Here is a 17634-nt window from a genome sequence, read left to right as displayed (position 1 = left end):
ACCTGTTGCAGAGGGATTTACCAAAGAAAGAATCAATGAGGTCTCTTGCTAAATTTGACCATTTGCCCACACTGGAGGCACTATTTATGAAATTGCAGTTAAACTTTCCATTTCACACACACCTGCTCTCACCCCATCCTCCCGCTGCCCTACCAGAGATAGGGTTCCTCTTGTTCTCACCTATCACACCACCATTGTCCATGACCAGCACATAATTCTCTGAAACTTCTGCCATCTCCAATGGGATCCCACCACCAACCATGTCTTTCCCTCCACCCCCCACTTTCTGCCCTAAACAGTTCTTCCAAGTGAGGTGACCCTTCACTTGTGAGTCTTTTGGGGTTATTTACTGTGTTTGGTGCTTCCACTGTGGTCTTCTGTACATCATTGAGATCCGATATAGATTGAGAGTCCGCTGCATCGAGCATTCACGCTCTGTCCTCCAGAACAAGTAGGATGTCCCAGTGGCCACCCATTTTAATTCCACTTCTCGTTCCCATTCCTATATGTCCATCCATGGGCTCCTCCACTGTCCTGATGAAGCCACTCTTAGGTTGGAGGACAAATTACTTACATTCCATTTGGGTAGTCTCCAACCTGATGGCATGAACATCGATTTCTCAAACTTCTGGTAACTAGCCCACCCCTCTTTCACCATTTCTCATCCCCCTTCCCCTCTCTCACCTCATCCTTGCCACCCATCGCCTCCCTCTGGTGCTCCTCCCCCTTTCTTTCTTCCATGACCTTCTGTCTCTTTCACCAATCAACTTCCCAGCTCTTTACTTCATCCCTCCCCCCCTTCCAGGTATCACCTATCACCTCCACTTTTTAAAATCTACTCCTCAGCTTTTTATTGCCTCAGGGTCTCGGTCATTTTGCTGCCTGACCTGCTGAGTTTCTCCAGCATTTTGTGTGTGTTGTACTGTCTGATTGACAGCCCGCGAATTTTCTCAAACTGCCATGTCGGGTCTGTCCGGTTTGCTGATTGACAATATGGAGTGTTGCAAGGGTTCTCCGTCATGCGTAGAGCTCCTTGTTGTAAGAGTTTGGAAAACAGGTTTAATGCGGTTACCATCTTCAGGAGATAAACGGTATTGGCAAACGGAGGGGATTCTTAGGTTTTGCTTTAGTGTGACTCGGCGGGATGCCGGAGAGGAAACCACTTTTCTTATGCAACGTCCATAGGGATGGGTCTATTTCTCAGTCAAAATGGATGACACTGAAGAGGAGGAGGTGAAGTATCAAATACAAGGGATCCTGTAAGGGTTTACTACTGGCTCTCCAGAATAAGTGATACCCGCCGGGAAGGAGTCCTGGGTCCCCTCCCTTAATCGTTTTACCATCGGACCCAGGTCTCTAGGTTTGACGGGAGTTTTATGCCCAAAGACACATAATGTGCGGAATGCTCTCCTTCAGTGAAAAAGGTTATCGGAGAAGGTTATCATTGCATTTCAGCAACGATCCCTTCAGGATTAAAGAAAATACGACCTATGATTTGTATGTTTTGACAAACTCCTTGGAGAGCTTTGACTTGTTAGCGATATTCATCGTTACTATCATGAAACCGAAGAGCTGCGATGTAATTTTGGTATCAAATTACAAGTTGCAACTAATTCTATCAAAAAGTTCCTGTTCGGTCGCACTTAGAATTAAGGTTTGCCATGTCCCTTTCCGGGGAAATTCCCCTATGTCAAATATATAGGGCGGGCGATTCGGTTCGAGCCTCAGCTTGTGCGTGAAGCTGAGCAACTTTGGTTCCGGCATTAGGGATGCAATGGATGCTCGCATTTAAGTTGCAAAAGGCTTTTTGACCTAACGTATTGTCGGGTGAGTTTTGAGCCACTAGAAATGACTCTTTTACTGTGTGTTCTCCCAGTTTAACATTTACAGGTTCGGATAAGGCTCTATCACGGGAATTTCGGCTATCCCCACAGTCTCTTTCCTCTCCTTTAGGTAAGTCCATAGAACGAGGTACAGGCGATAAGGTAGCATCGGGATCGATCAGAACTGCACCCGCCTCTACTCTACTCGTATTTCGGCTATGGGGTCTTCTAGGAGTGCAGTAGAAAGTCTCATCATTGCTGCCTGAATCGCCCAGCTTTTGCCCTCCCCCCCCCCCCACTATTACTGATTCTTGGAAAAGGGGTGAATGGGGTCTCTCTCTCTCTCTCTCTCTCTCTCTCTCTCTCTCTCTCTCTCTCTCTCTCCCTCTCTCTCTCCCTCTTCTCCCCCCCCCCCTTCCTTCCTTCTGTGCGATTTCCCTGTCTTCATTCCCCTGCAAACGGGTACGACACTCGCATGCCCAATATCATTCTCTTCCACATTGTCTAAAGACATCCTGACTTTTGCCTCTCTGTTTCCCCTCTACCTTTCAGTAGTTTCCCATATCAGCCCTTCCTCTATCCTGCTGCACACATCGTCCCTTTGCTTCTCCAGTAGTTTTCAACAATCCATGACGTTCCCTATTTACAAGGACAGCTATTATTTGATCCCATGTCCGATTCTGCCACTGCAGGTTAGCCAGTTTTAAAGAATACGCCGCCCCAGTCTCGGTGAAATACATCGTATGGAAATGTTTGTTTGATGATGAACTTCAATAAAAAATAAATTACAAAAAAAAGAAATATTTGTACAGCTAAAGGTCCATTTTGTTTCAGCGCTATCCAGCACAAATTTCACACGCATCTCTAAACCAGCATATTAAATCTGTTCTGGGCTCACCCCTTTTCTGTTGGCACCTAGTGACCTCCTCAGAATCACTATGCTGTTTGGCTCCCGCTAAAACGATCTCTTTTGTTTGTTCTAACCATGTCGGCCTGTCGAGTTTGCCCGTTGCGTTTGGGACCCAATTGCTATCTGTTCCCCGGGGTACAGCGAATTGCTGAATGGTTGACCAGGCGGTGCCTTAGGCAGCTCACAAAAGAGCCTGTACGTCTTCTGGCAAGGGTTAAACATGTCACAAGTCTGTACCAGCCATTGCTGGAAAACTGTGGGCTTCTTAATCGGGTCCAGGGCTTGAGAATTGGGACGCTTCTTACCATTAAGGGACAGACAGGATATTTTGCGGCAGCAAAGGAGAAGACTGCGTAGTGGATTGTCTTCCGGGTGCAAGGGGCCAGGATGTCTCTGAGCGGTTGCAGAATATTCTTGAAGGGGAGGGTGAACAGCCAGAGGTCGTGGTACATATTGGTACCAATGACATAAGCAGGAGAGGGGTAGGGGTCCTACATGGTATGTTTAGGGAATTAGGAAGGAAGCCGAAGAGCAGGACCTCCAAGGTGGTAATCTTTTGATTTCCCCGGTGCCATGAGCTAGGGAAGATCTGAACAAGAAAATAGCGCAGATGAATGCCCGGCTGAGCAGATGGTGCAGAGGGCAGGGTTTCAAGTTCTTGGCTCATTGGAATCTTTTCTGGGGAGGGTGTGACATGTACAAGTGGGACGGGTTGCACCTGAACTGGAGGGGCACCAATATCCAGGGAGAGAGGTTTGCTAATGCTATTGGGGAGAATTTAAACTAGATTTGCAGGGGGTTCGGAACGGAAGTGAAGGGATAGAGGATGGGGTGGTTGGCACACAAGTAGAGACAGCTTGTAGGGAGTTCGTGAAGAAGGACAAGCAGATGATAGCGCAAAGATGCACTCAGCTGGATGGTTTCAGATGTGTCTATTTTAATGCAAGGAATCTCATAAACAAGGCGGATGACTAGAGATTGAATCAATACGTAGAACTACGATGTTCTGGCCATTACAGAGGCTTGAATGTCTCAGCGGCAGGAATGGCTGCTGAGTGTGCCGGGCTTTAGATGTTTCAGAAAGGACAGGGTGGGAGGCAAAATGTGTGAGAGCGTGACATTGCAAATCAGGGATAGTATCACGGCTCCAGAAAAGGAGGAAACCATGGAGGGATTGTCTACTGTGTCCGTGTTGGTGGAAGTCAGAAACAGGAAGCGGGCAATAACTCTATTGGGTGTCCTTATAGACCCCTCAGTAGTAACAGAGACATCGAGGAGCAGATGGGGAGGTAGAATCAGGGACGTCGCAATAATGATAGGGTTGTTGTGATGGGTGCTTTTAACTTTCCTAATATTGACTGGCATCTCCTTAGAGCAAGGTGTTTGGATGGAGTGGAGATTGTTAGACGTGTTCAGGAAGGTTTTGTGACGTAATATGTAGAAAGGTCAACAAGAGGAGAGGCTGTACTTTATCTGGTTTTGGGAAATGAACCTGGTCAGGGGTCAGATCTCTCAGTGGGGGAGCATTTTGGAGATAGTGAACATAATTCTATCTCCTTTATCACAGCATTGGAGAGGGATAGGAACAGACAAGTTAGAAAAGTGTTTAATTGAAGTGAGGGGAAATATGAAGCTATCAGGCAGGAACTTGGAAGCATAAATTGAGAACAGATGTTCACGGCGAAGTATATGGGAGAAATGTGGCAAATGTTCAGGGGATATTTGTATGGTGTTCTGCATAGGCAGGTTCCAATGAGACAGGGAAAGGATGGTGGGGTACAGAAAACTTGGCATACAAAGGCTGTTGAAAATCTCGTCAAGAAGAAAAGAAAAGCTTATGAAAGGTTTGAAAAACTCGGTAATGATAGAGATCTAGAAAGTTATAAGGCGAGCAGGAAGAAGCTTAAAATTTGGAGAGCCAGAAGGGAACATGAGAAGGACTTGGTGAGTAGGGTTAAGGAAAACCCCAAGGCTTTCTACAAGTATGTGAAGAGCAAAAGGATAAGATATGAGAGAATAGGACCAATCAAGTGTGACAGTGGAAAAGTGTGTATGGAACCAGAGAAGGTAGAAGAGGTACTTAATGAGTACTTTGCTTCAGTATTCACTATGGAAAAGGATCTTGGTGGTTGTAGGGATGACATATAGTGGAATGAAGAGCTTGAGCATATAGGCATTAATAAAGAGGATGTGCTGGAGTTTTTGGAAAGCATCAAATTGGATAAGTCACTGGGACTTGATGAGATGTACCCCAGGTTACTATGACAGTTGAGGGAGGATATTGCTAAGCCTCTGGCAATGATCTTTGCATCATCAATATGGACGGGAGAGGTTCTGGAGTATTGGAAGGTTGCAGATGTTGTTCCCTTATTCAAGAAAGGGAGTAGAGATAGCCCAGGAAATTAGACCAGTGAGTCTTATTTCAGTGGTTGGTAAGTTGATGGAGAAGATCCTGAGAGGCAGGATTTATGAAAATTTGGAGAGGCATAATATAATTAGGAATAGTTAGCATGGCTTTGTCAAAAGCAGGTCATGCCTTACAAGTCTGATTAATTCTTTGAGGATGTAGCAAAACACAGTACTTTATAGTTTTTACATTACAATAGTTATTGATGGATTTTGAAGTTTCACCAAAAGTCATTAGAGAGATGTTTTTCTGTGGATTGCAATCATTAATAGTTGATTTATAACAACTCTTCCCTGACCATCTGCATGTACAAAAGGATCTGTGCACAATTTCACTTGCTTTCCTATTCATTATCACATACTCTAAATCAGCTATGTGGCTATCTTTTTTCTAATTAACACGGCCTTGTAGTCTGAGCACTTTGTGTATGTTTTGTACCACTGAAACATAAAAATTAATTGAACAGAAAACAAGAGAGCTGGGAAGGTGAGTCCACCTTCATTTTGTAAGTAAGGCATGCACGTATCACATGGTAGAGCGATGATGTATGCCATTTATGTACTTTTGCAGATAACCTGTAATTGATTATGTAAACAACAAAGAAAGCTTAATCAAACAATATATTTGCAATATTATTCAATTATCACCTAAATATAAAATACACAACACTCCTCTCTCTCTGCTTAGCTATAAACTCCAACAGACAGACAGACAGACACACACACACACACACACACACTGGAGTGTTGCATATTTTACATTTAAGTGTTTGTATATATATATATTTAATACCATCATTCCCATAATCCTGATTGAGAAGTTACAGAACCTGGGCCTCTGTATCTCCCTCTGCAATTGCGGAATGGTGATAATATCTTCTTCTTGCTGACAATTAACACTGGTGCGCCTCAGGGATGTGTGTTTAGCCAATTGTTCTATTCTCTCTATACCCCTGATTGTGTGGCTAGGCACAGCTGAAATAACATCGATAAATTTGCTGATGATGCAACCATAGTTGGTAGAACGTCAGATGGAGATGAGAGGGCCTACAGGAACAAGATATGCCAACTAGTGGAGTGGTGTCACTGCAACAACCTTGCATTCAATGTCAGTAAGATGAAAGAACTGATTATGAACTTCAGGAAGGGTAAGATGAAGGAATAGATAACAATCCTTATAGAGAGATCAGAAGTGGAGAGAGTGAGCACTTTCAAATTCCTGGTTGTCAAGATCTGTTAGGACCTAACCTGGTCCCAACATATTGATGTAGTTATAAAGAAGGCAAGATAGTATCTATACTTGATTATGAGTTTGAAGAGATTTGGTATGTCAAGAAATGCATTCAAATACTTCTATAGTTGCACAGTGGAGAGCATTCTGACAGGCTACATTACTGTCTGGTATGGGGGAGGGTGGTGCTACTGCACAGAACTGAAAACATCTGCAGAGGGTTGTAAATTTAGTCGGCTCCATCTTGGAGCCTATAAAGTACCCAAGACATCTTCAAGGAGCAGTGTCTCAGAAAGGCAGCGTCCATTATTAAGGACCTCCAGCACCCAGAGCATGCCCTTTTCTTACTGTTATCATCAGGTAAGAGGTACAGAAGCCTGAAGGCATGGAGTCAGCAATTCAGAAGCAGTTTCTTAGTTTCTTCCCCTCTGCTATATAATTTCCAAATGGACATTGATCCTGTGAACACTACCTCACTTTGTTAATATATAATATTTCTGTTTTTGCATGATTTTTAAAAACTATTCATTATATGTGGACGTTAATTAATTAATTAATTAATTAATTATTTTCTTCTTCTATATTATGTATTGCATTGGACTGCTGCTAAGTTAACAAATATCATGACACATGCCGATGATAATAAGTCTGATTCTGAATTCAGAAGAATGTGGGGTGACCTAATTGAAACCTATCAAATATTGAAAGGGCTTGATAGAGTGGATATGGAGAGGATGTCTCCTATTGTAGGAGAGTATAAGACCATAGGACGCAACCTCTGAATAGAGGGGCCTTCTTTTATAATGGAGATGAGAAGGAATTTCTTTCAGCAGAGAGTGGTGAATCTGTAGAATTCATTGACACAGGCAGCTGTGGAAACCAAGTCTTTATGTACATTTAAAGCAGAGATTGATAAATTCTTGATTGGACAAGGCATGAAGGAATATGGGGAGAAGGCAGGAGATTGGGGCTGAGAGGAAAAATGGATGAGCAGACTCAATGGGCGCCTAATAATGCTCCTGTATCTTATGGTCTTATGGAATTATCTTTTCTTGAGAATAAGATCTTATTCGGATATCTGCCTGCTTCAATTTAATATCTTTCAAATGTCATTCAAATTGATTTAGTAGAATGACTGAAAGAGCTGAACCAGTGTCTGATTTCATTTTAATTAATTTATCATTCACTTCTGGTGTAGGCCATATTGCTTGTCTATTGTTAGTTTTCACAATGTAAATCTCAAGGCTACACTGTCTTATGTCACTCACCTGAATTCCTTTCACTTCTTTTACATCTTTTAATTTCAGATGTGGCTCTGCCACTGTTAGAGCCTGTTATCAACATTCTGGTAGTTTTTTTTTGGGCCGATCAGACGATTTAGTGGTTTGCTGTCTCTGAGAGTGCTCCTCAAAGCTGCGACCAAAGCGTACAGCATAGAGGCCAGGAAGCCTGGGGACGGGGCATGGGCCCATCATTGACTCCATCTCCTGCCAACTAAAACCCTGAGGAAGACTGAAATCATTGAGGTGGGTGTGGAAGGTTATCGAATATTCAATGCTGTCTACCAGCCTCCTGCTCGCAGATGCCAGAGAAAATGCCTGCACATGGCACTCTCTTTCTCTGTTTCTCCCTCTCCCTACCCTCCCCCCTCCCCTCTCCCTCCTCCCTTCTCCCCCTCTCCCTCTCTCTCCCTCTGTGCTCTCAAGTGTAGGTCGTTACTTTCGAGTGATCTTTCTGTTGCTCGATCCCGTCGGTGGTTGGGCCCAGAGCCAACGGGGATTGTATATTTGGACTCAAATTCAGGTTTAATGATGTATTCTAGTTTCTAGTTCTATTTCTGGTCACTCTTTATTTGTTACTACTTTTCGACAGTTTTTGAATCGGGGCAGCCTGCAGATAATGAACACTGAGCTGAACTAAATTGAAATATGCCTTTTGATTTTGTGCTTTATATTCATACAAGTTTATTTCATTCATGAAGACCTCCCACTTTCCAAGTACACCTTTGCCAGAAAACAATCTGCTCCATTCTACACTTGCCAGGTCATTTCTTATACCATCAAAATTGGCCTTTCTCCAATTCAGAACCTCAACCCATGCACCAAACCTATTTGCATATCTACTTTGAAACTAATGGCATAGATTGAAAGTATTAACTTACATAAAATTCTGTCATCTAGCCTATCTTATTCCCAAACAGCAGATCAAGTATCACACACTCTCTCACTGGGATGTTTACATACTGATTATGGAAAAATCAGTCGAAGTACATACTGTTTACTGATTAAATAAAGGAAGTTCAGGAACCAATTCACTGTGCCATGACTTCTGACAATAAGGAAATGACATAATTTTGTAAACTGAGATTTAGATGAAAACTAAGTTTAATGGGGTTCTGGTGAGAGGTCTTTACTTAAAAAATTAATTCCACTTATTATTTCATAGATTCTACTCCACCTGCTCAGTGGTTTCATCATTTTGTGTTTTTGATAAACTGCAATATTTTCAAATTTTTCTTGGAGTTTGTGACAGTATGAAGACCATAAGACCAGAAGACAATGAGCAGAATTATGCCATTTGGCACATTGAGTTGCTCTGCCACTTAATCATTTCTAAATGGACATTGAACCCATGAACAATACCTCACTTTTTACATATATATTATTTCTGTTTTGCACTATTTAAAATTTATTCAATACACATATACTGTATTTATTTATGTTTTCTTCTATATTTTGTATTGCATCGAATGGCTGCTGCTAAGTTAACAAATTTAACGGCACATGCCGGTGATAATAAATCTGGTTCTGATTCGTTTTTAGCCCTCCTCAGCCCCACTCACCAGCCTTCTCCCTGAAACCTTTGATGGCGTGTCCAATCAAGAACCTATCAAACTCTGCCTTAAATACACTGAACAACCTGGCCTCCACAGCTGCCTGTGGTATCAAATTCCACAAATTCACCACCCTCTGGCTAAAGAAAATTCTCCACATCTGTTTTAATTGGACTCCCCTCTATCCCGAGGCTGTGCCATTTTGTCCTAGATTGCCCCACCTTGGGAAGCATCAGTTCTACATCTACTCTGTCTAGTACTTTCAACATTTACATGGCTTCAATGAAATCCCCCCAATCCTTCTAAATTCCAGTGATTACAGACCCAGACTCATCAAACATTCCTTGTATGATAAACCTTTCATTCCCAGAATCATTCATGTGAGCCTCCTCTGGACCCTCTCCAATGCCAGCACATTTTTTCTCAGATAAGGAGCCCAAAACTGTTCACATACTCAATGTGAGGCCTCACCAGTCCCTTATAAAGTCTCAGCATCACATCCTTACTCTTGTATTCTAGACCTAGTGAAATCAATGCTAACATTGATTTTGCTTTCTCTATCTGCAAGTTAACCTTTAGGGTGTTCTGCACAAGGACTCCCAAGTTCCTCTGGATCTCAGATTTTTGGATTTTCTCCTCATTTAGAAAATAGTCTGCATATTGATTTCTACTATCAAAGTGCATGACCATGAATTTTCCAATGTATTTCATTTGCCACTTTCTTACCCTTTCTCCTAATCCTTTTACAGCCTACCTGCTTCCTCAACACTACCTGCCCCTCCACCAATCTTCATATCACCTGCAAACTTTGCAACAAAACCATTTATTCCATCATCTAAATCATTGATATACAGCATAACAAGAACACTAACCCCTGCGGAACACCATATAGGCATATTTCAACTTGGCTCAGATCAGTGTTCATTATCTGCAGCCAACCAGAAAAGGATCCTTTTATTCCCACTTGCTGCCTCCCAGCAATCAGCCAACGCTCTAAATATGCCAGTAACTTTCTTGTAATACCAAGGGTTCTTAAGTTGGTAAGCTGCCTCGTGTGTGGCACCTTGTTAAAGACCTACTGAAAGTCCAAATATACAACACCTACTGCATCCCCTTTATCAATCCTACTTGTAATCTCCTTAAAGAATTCCAACAGATTCATCAGGTAAGATTTCCCCTTAAAAAAGCCATGCTGACTTTGTCTTATCTTGTCCTCTGTCACCAAGTACTCCATAACCTCATCCTTAACAATTGACTCCAATATCTTCCCAACCACTGAGGTCAGGCTAACTGGTCCTTTCTGCTGCCTTCCTCCTTTCTTAAGAGTGGAATGACATTTGCAATTTTCCAGTCCTCTGGCACCATTCCAGAGTCTAATGATTTTGAAAGATCATTACGAGGGTTTACACAATCTCTACCACTACCTCTTACCCTTGAGTGCAGATCATCTGGCCCAGGTGATTTATGTTCCTTTAGGTCTTTCTGCTTTTTGAGCACCTTCTCCCTTGTAATAGTAACTTCACTCACTTCTCTTCACTCACACTCTTCTCTTATAGCACTGTAATTTCCTTTACTCCACTGGAATACTTATATCAGAGTTTACTTTCTCCCTATCAAATTTCAGGTTGAACTCAATCAAACCCTTAGGAGGATGACTACCTCCTAAGGGTTCTTTTACCTTAAGTTCGCAAATCACCTCTGGTTCATTTGATAACACCCAATCTAGTATAACGGATCCCCTTGTCAGCTTAACAACAAGTTGCTCTAAAAACTCACTTTCTTGAGATCCATTACAAACCTGATTTTTCCAAACGATTTGCATATTAAAATCTCCCATGAATATCATAACATTGCCCTTTTGACACACATTTTCTATTTCCTGGTGTAAACTGTTCGCTGACTGCCTTCAGTAGCATGATTTTATAACTGGAATTAGGTTAACCATTAATTAGTAAACTAAACTGATGATCACATAGAACTTCCTAAGCAGATATATTATAATATTCTTTACTTCCTCTTGTCAAACAGTACATGGAACTCCACAGCTTTCATTCGAGGCTCTCAATATAAAGCATAGAAAGTAGGGATGGAATAAAATATTTGGTAAGAACTATAATTTCTGATTGAATTCTCTGAGTATAGTTATTATTTTAAATTTGAAAATTAGCTTGGTCCTAGTTTTCATTTCATGCTTTTATTAAAAAGGCATTTATTCAGAATTATTAAATTATTAAATATCTCTAAATTATCAGGTTGTGATGATTGAAAGGAATATGTTTTCATCTTTACTAATTGAATATTAATCTATCAAAGCATATTTTAATAAAATCTGTTACAGATTTTTCTCAATTTCCTGTATACTGATTTCAATTGACTAAAAATTAGCAGGGCTTTACAATGGGACAATCCTGTTGCTAGATTATTGCCTATCTTGTAAAGAGCAAAAAGTAAGTTCGGTTAAGTGTGATGTTTTACTATTTAAAAGTGAATGTTGTTGAGGGAGAGAAAAACATTCAAGATTTTCAAATGATATTTTAAACAAAAAAAAACGAAGTGGCAAATTTCAGTAAACTAGTGGAACTTTTCCAAACTGAGTGTTAAAACCATTTTGAATTTTTCTGCATTGTCTATACAGAATAAAAATCATGTATTTCTTGTGGCTGGAAATCCAAGTCATCTTAATTTAAAATTGCTTGATATCTATCAATTCATGAGAGTTTTAGTTTTGTCCTTTCCTGCAAAAATTATAGATTATGTTTATAATTTTCTTGTGACTGCTGCATATCTAATGCTATGTTCCTCTCATGTTGCTGTAGGTAATGTTATTCCTTGTACCTGTGCATGTACACATTTTTGCACATGACAATAAATACAACTTTGAATTTGACTTTAAACTCAGGTGTTAAACCTCCCACAGAGTCACATAAATTTAGGCACATTTAAACCAATCTGATAAGGTTACTGTGACTTTTGGCTGTAAGCAACTTTGCAGGAATTTGTAGCAGCTTTAATAATGAATCCAAATGATGAATTAATACATTACACTGTTCCCTGTTGATAACAGTCACAAGGTGATTTAATTCAAAGTAAAATTACATACTTCCTCATACTCAAGTGATTAATTTGTATTCTCACAAGGAAAATCACTGAAATTTCCTCAAAATGAATGAGAGAAACAAGATATAGGAATGAGGTAAGTAACAATTCTCATTTAAAAGTAAAACATTTCTTATTTTATCAATTGAAAATATTTCCATTTTAAGTTTCTATAATGATTACTTAATCAAGTTTATGTTAAATCACTTTTGAAAGAACTTGTTTGAGGTTATTGGTGACTGAATGATTGAACTTTCAGCTTTGTCAGATGAGCCTGAGTGGTTTGCTTTCTCGTGAGCGCAGAGAAAATAAAATTATTTCATTTTTGTAACTTGAAATAAAAGTTGTATTAATTTTTAATGATTTTATATCCAACAAATAATGATGGTTTATACTTGAGATGTTGAATCACGAACTGAAACAATTACATACATTCCAACACATTTACATTAAACTTCTGACTCAAAACAGCTTTCACTCATTTACAGCTGACAAGGTATGAATTGCAGTGAATCTTTTACTGGAAGTGTGAATTTCTTTATACTTTAAGCTACACAATGAATCAAACCATCATTGAACAGATTCAGTTATCATAAATCTTGCTGAAGAGTGGCTTCTGGATTCTATAAATCAGATGGCTTCTGCAATTGGCTGTTACTCCTTCAGATCATCGTCAAGTGAAGAAAAAAAATTCGTATCTTATTCCATGTGTTCATCTTTAGTCTGACCAAGTGACTTTACATAAAGGGCGTGTTTTGCATTTAAAAAATTACCAATAAAGAACAGTAATTATTCTTGGCAATTCTTGACCTATAAATTGTTTCCATTTTCTTGTAAGCAACACAATTTTGAAGCTAATACCCAAGTTGTTTTAATTAATAAATTGCAAATACTTCACATGTACACAATAGGAAATGCACTAATTTTGTTTATTTTCTCCACATGAATAGAAATTAAGAATTTATTGTTTTTTAATTTACCTCAGTCTTTCAAATACTTTCCATTTTATATGTCTATTGGTCATATAAATAATAATTGTTTATGATACAAATATAAAAATGTTAAATGTTTGATTTCCAGTGACAAAAGAACTGACTGGGATATTTACATGAAATCATACAAAAGGACAGCAGATTTTTTTTCTCTCATCATTAAATGAGCAGTCAACAGATTTTTGACATAACCAGGTTGTGTATAAACAACCATTTATTTTTATAATTCTGCTGTTGGTAAATGAGTGATTCAAAAAAAAGGATATGTTGTCTCTCTGACAATGTTATTTCTTTCTAAAAAAAACTTAAGATCAGTATCTGAATCTAATAAACAAATATGAAATAATTATAATTTTGTTACATTCTCATTTTAATAACAGGCTTGAATGCTAAAAATGGGAAACAAAGGTGAAGATATAGCTATTGTTGGAATAGGATGTAATTTTCCTGGAGGTAAGGCAAATAAAGATTGAAAACCAAACTTTTAGGAAAAAGTCTGTAAAGGTTTGAAAAGGATTTTCAAAAAAGGGTAACTTTTCCCTTGGTTATGTTTGAACATAAAAGGTCTGCCCACTTACAGCTCATACACAGACACATTACTCCATTAATTTTCCAAGTAATCTATTCTTTCCCACTTACAATTATGAACCTACCACTCCACTTGTTTAGGACAGAAAGTGAAAAATGTTGATAAAACACACGCAATCACAGGGAGAATGTGCACGGGTCAGAAAAGCAATAACAGTATACAGAATAAAGTTTTACATTCACAGAGAAAGTGCATTGTAAGGAGATAGTAAAGTGCGACGGCCATGATGAGGATGGGGTAGATTGGGAGGTCAATCTCATACAAAAGGTCCATTCAGTAATCGTATACCAGTGGTACATGTGTCCTTCAGGCTGGTGGGACGTATTGTCAAACTTTTATATCTTTTGCCCGATGGAAGGGGAGAGGAGAGAATGTCTGTGGTGGGAGGGATCATTTAGTCTGTTGGCTTTTGTAGGGTAGTGAACAGGTTTAGACAGCATCCATGGAGGGGAGTTTGTTTTTCGTGATCTACTGAGCTGTGTCCACAACTCTCTTGTGTCCTTGGGCAGAGCAGTTACCATATCGATCCCCACTTCCACTGGAAAACTCTTGGTTGGGCTATTATTAATAAAGCTGGTGGTTTGCCATTTTTACATGAACATATGTTGAAGCAATTTGCATTCTTTTATTTATGAGGTCATGGACAGCTGGGTTTTAAATCATAATGCATTGTGGCAAGCAGCAGCACCTCCATATTCACATGCAAGATCCATATTTTGTCACACATAATCTGTACATTCAGGAGCTCAAGAAATTCTGTAGATGCTGGAAATCCAAAGCAACACCCACAAGATGCTGGAGAAACTCAGCCGGTCAGACAACATCTAAGGAAAAGAGTGAACAGTTGACTTTTCAGACCGAGACCCTTCATCAGTACTCGACTGTTTACTCTTCTCCATTGATGCTGCCTGGCCTGTTGAATTCCTCCAGCATTTTGTGTGTGCTGCTGCACGTTCAGGAAATGGATTTGCTTCCAGGTGGAGGCTGATTGAGTTCACAATAGAATCTTGAAAGACACACATGTGTTGTTTTTAAAGAAAATAAAGATTTGCAGCCAATGAAATACATTTTGAAATAAAGTAGCATTTGTAATGTAGGAAATAGAGTAATAAATTTGTACACAATATACTCACAACTAGCAGGATGAAATGATCAAATCATCTGTGTATAGGGTAATGTTAAGGGAGTACACGGGTTAATTACTCTATTCTTAAATTACATGATATTTTGTGGCTGATTGAGAGAGTTTAGCGTCATATTCCCAAACAATATTCCCAGTACTGTGACATTTCCTGGAAATGCCAGCTGAGAACATTATTCCAGTGGAATGTTAGCTGAGACTTTTGTCCTCAATCACCTGAAGTGAAACCAAAAACTGAAATCTTCAGGCCAAGACCAGACCACTATCAATGAACCCCCTGCTTACGTTTCAACTTACAAAGTAGATTTATTATTATGTCTGGATTATCATATATTACTTGGGATTCATTTCCTTGCATTCCCTCATTAACAGGGAATAACAAAGACTGACAAAGAGCCAATGTGCAAAAGAAGACACACTGTGCAAATAAAAACTAATACTGAGAACATGAGTTGTAAAAAGTCTTTGAAAATGAGACTGTAGGTTCAGAGTGGTGGTGATTGAAGTTATCTGTGCCAGTTCATGAGCCTGATGCTTGTAGGGTAATAACTGTTGATGTGGGCCCTAAGGCTTCTGTACATATAGCTTGATGGTAGCAGTGAGAATACGGCATGGACTGGATGGTGGGGATCTTCAATGATCTTCTATGCTATCTTGGGACAACAGTCCTTGTAAATGTATTTATTTCTAGGGTGGGCTTTGTCTGTGATGGACCGAGCTGTGACAACCACTTTCTGCTGTCATTTCTGTTCCTTATGAGGCCATGATTCAACCAGTCAGGATACTGTTCTCAGTGCATCTATAGAAGTTTTTAAATGTTTAGATGACATGCTGAATCTGCACAAACTTCTAAAATAGTAGAGGCACTACCATGCCTTCTTTGTGAAGCTATTTCAATGTCGGTCCCGCGACTGATCCTCTGATATATTAATGCCAAGGAATTTATAGCCTCTGCCCCTCTCCAACTCCATTCCCTAATGAGGACGGGTTCATGGACCTCATGCTTCCTCCTCTGGTCAACAATCCACTCTATGGTTTTGCTGACTTTAAGTCAGAGGTTAAGTGACACATTTGTCTCCCTTATCACCCTGAGATGCCTGTGGTCCTGTAAAAATGAACATTCTTATTTCATTGTTGCTTTGCTGTTCGTTCAAAGTGAATGAGGCAGAGCATACTGCCAGCAACAAGACATACATGTCAAGTACCTGTTTGGATTTGGTCCTGTAATTCAGAATGGATCTGCACGTGGGCGGGGCTCTGTGTGGTAAGGGCTGCAAGTGGGCAGGCCCAGAAAACTACCCAACATTCACAGCTGGCTGTATTATGCCTGCACTTGGCTGTCCAAGTTTACAAGTTTTAGAAAGCTTTCTCACAGAAGATTTCGCACTAACTAGCATTTATTGTTGAGAAAATCATGCCAGCTCAGAGAGTAATGGGTGCATTAGGTTTAAACATAAGAAACACAGAAATGTCATGGAATTCTGAGTCCAATTGTGATAAATCGGTAATGAAAGGGTTCTCAGTGTTTATTGCTCAGACACATAAATGCAGAATAATGTACTGACTAGTCTCTCCCTGACAGAATTGTAAGACCATAGGATGTCGGAGCAGAATCAGGCAATTTGGCCCATCAAGTCTGCTCCACCATTTCATCAGGTCTGATTTATTGTTCCACTCAACTCCATTCTCTTGCCTTCTCTCTGTAACTCTTCATACCCTGAATAATCATGAACCTCTCGACCTCCACTTTAAATATAGTCAATGACTTGACATTCACAGCCATCTGTGGAAATGAATTCTATCTAAAGAAATTCCTCCTCCTCTCCATTTATCCCTGTTTTAAATGGATATCCTTCTATTCTGAGCCTGTGACTTCTGGTTCTAGACCCTCCCACTATAGGAAGTATCTTCTCTACATCCACTCTGTTTTGGTCTTTCAATATTCAATAGGCTTCAATAACATTGTGCCGCATTCTTCTGAGTTCCAGTGAATATAGGCCCAGAGCCATCAAAGACTCCTCATGTCAACCATGTTTTCCCCGGATTCATGCTCGTGAACTTCCTCTGAACCTTCTCCAATGTCATAAATTTTCTTAGATAAGGGGTCCAAATCTGCTCACAATACTCTGTGTTTTCTGACCAATGCCTGATAAAACTCAGCATTACATCCTTGCTTTAATGTTCTCGTACACTCAAAATGAATGCTAACATTGTATTTGCCTTCCTTATCACCGACTTAACCTGCCAGTTAACCTTTAGTGCAGCCTTTCCTTTTGCCCTGGAGGAACCCGTGAAATAATTTTGAGGTCTCAAATTATTATATCTAAAGCTCAGTGTACATCAGTGTGATCAGTAAATTGTAGATGTAATAATCCAAAAATAATTGTCAATGCTCTTTTGAGTAGAGAATGAATTTTTAACCAACCTTTCTTGAAAAGAAATGAGATAATTAAACTTAGTTTACCTTTTCTGAAATTACTCTTTCTTTCTCATTCATAAATTTTAAGAACTCATAAGGTAAACATAATAGATTTTTCAATTATGGATCAAACTTGAGATAAGCACACACAGATTTCACCTTCAACTGAAATAAGACGATTTCTATCCTTGCTC

The 17634-nt window shown here is 39.8% G+C and overlaps 1 protein-coding gene across 3 annotated transcripts in view; it reads left to right on the top strand.

The window, feature by feature from the left end:
* The first annotated feature begins 1672 nt into the window (after nt 1–1672).
* LOC132395434 (uncharacterized) overlaps nt 1673–17634 on the top strand; it is a 31509-nt gene continuing 15547 nt past the window's right edge. Inside the window, exons 1-5 of one of the 3 annotated variants that reach the window (XM_059972034.1) lie at nt 1673–1827; nt 7678–7896; nt 11232–11306; nt 12342–12396; nt 13672–13744. In XM_059972034.1, the coding sequence (XP_059828017.1) occupies nt 13678–13744 (67 nt within the window). In that variant the 5' untranslated portion in view covers nt 1673–1827; nt 7678–7896; nt 11232–11306; nt 12342–12396; nt 13672–13677. Of the gene's footprint in view, nt 1828–7677; nt 7897–10088; nt 11307–11577; nt 12397–13671; nt 13745–17634 lie in introns of those variants that run through there. The other 2 variants (XM_059972035.1, XM_059972036.1) reach the window with 2 other exon arrangements.

This window comes from Hypanus sabinus, chromosome 6, assembly GCF_030144855.1.
Source record: "Hypanus sabinus isolate sHypSab1 chromosome 6, sHypSab1.hap1, whole genome shotgun sequence".
NCBI lineage: Eukaryota > Metazoa > Chordata > Chondrichthyes > Myliobatiformes > Dasyatidae > Hypanus > Hypanus sabinus.
This window is presented reverse-complemented; position numbering and strand designations above follow the sequence as displayed.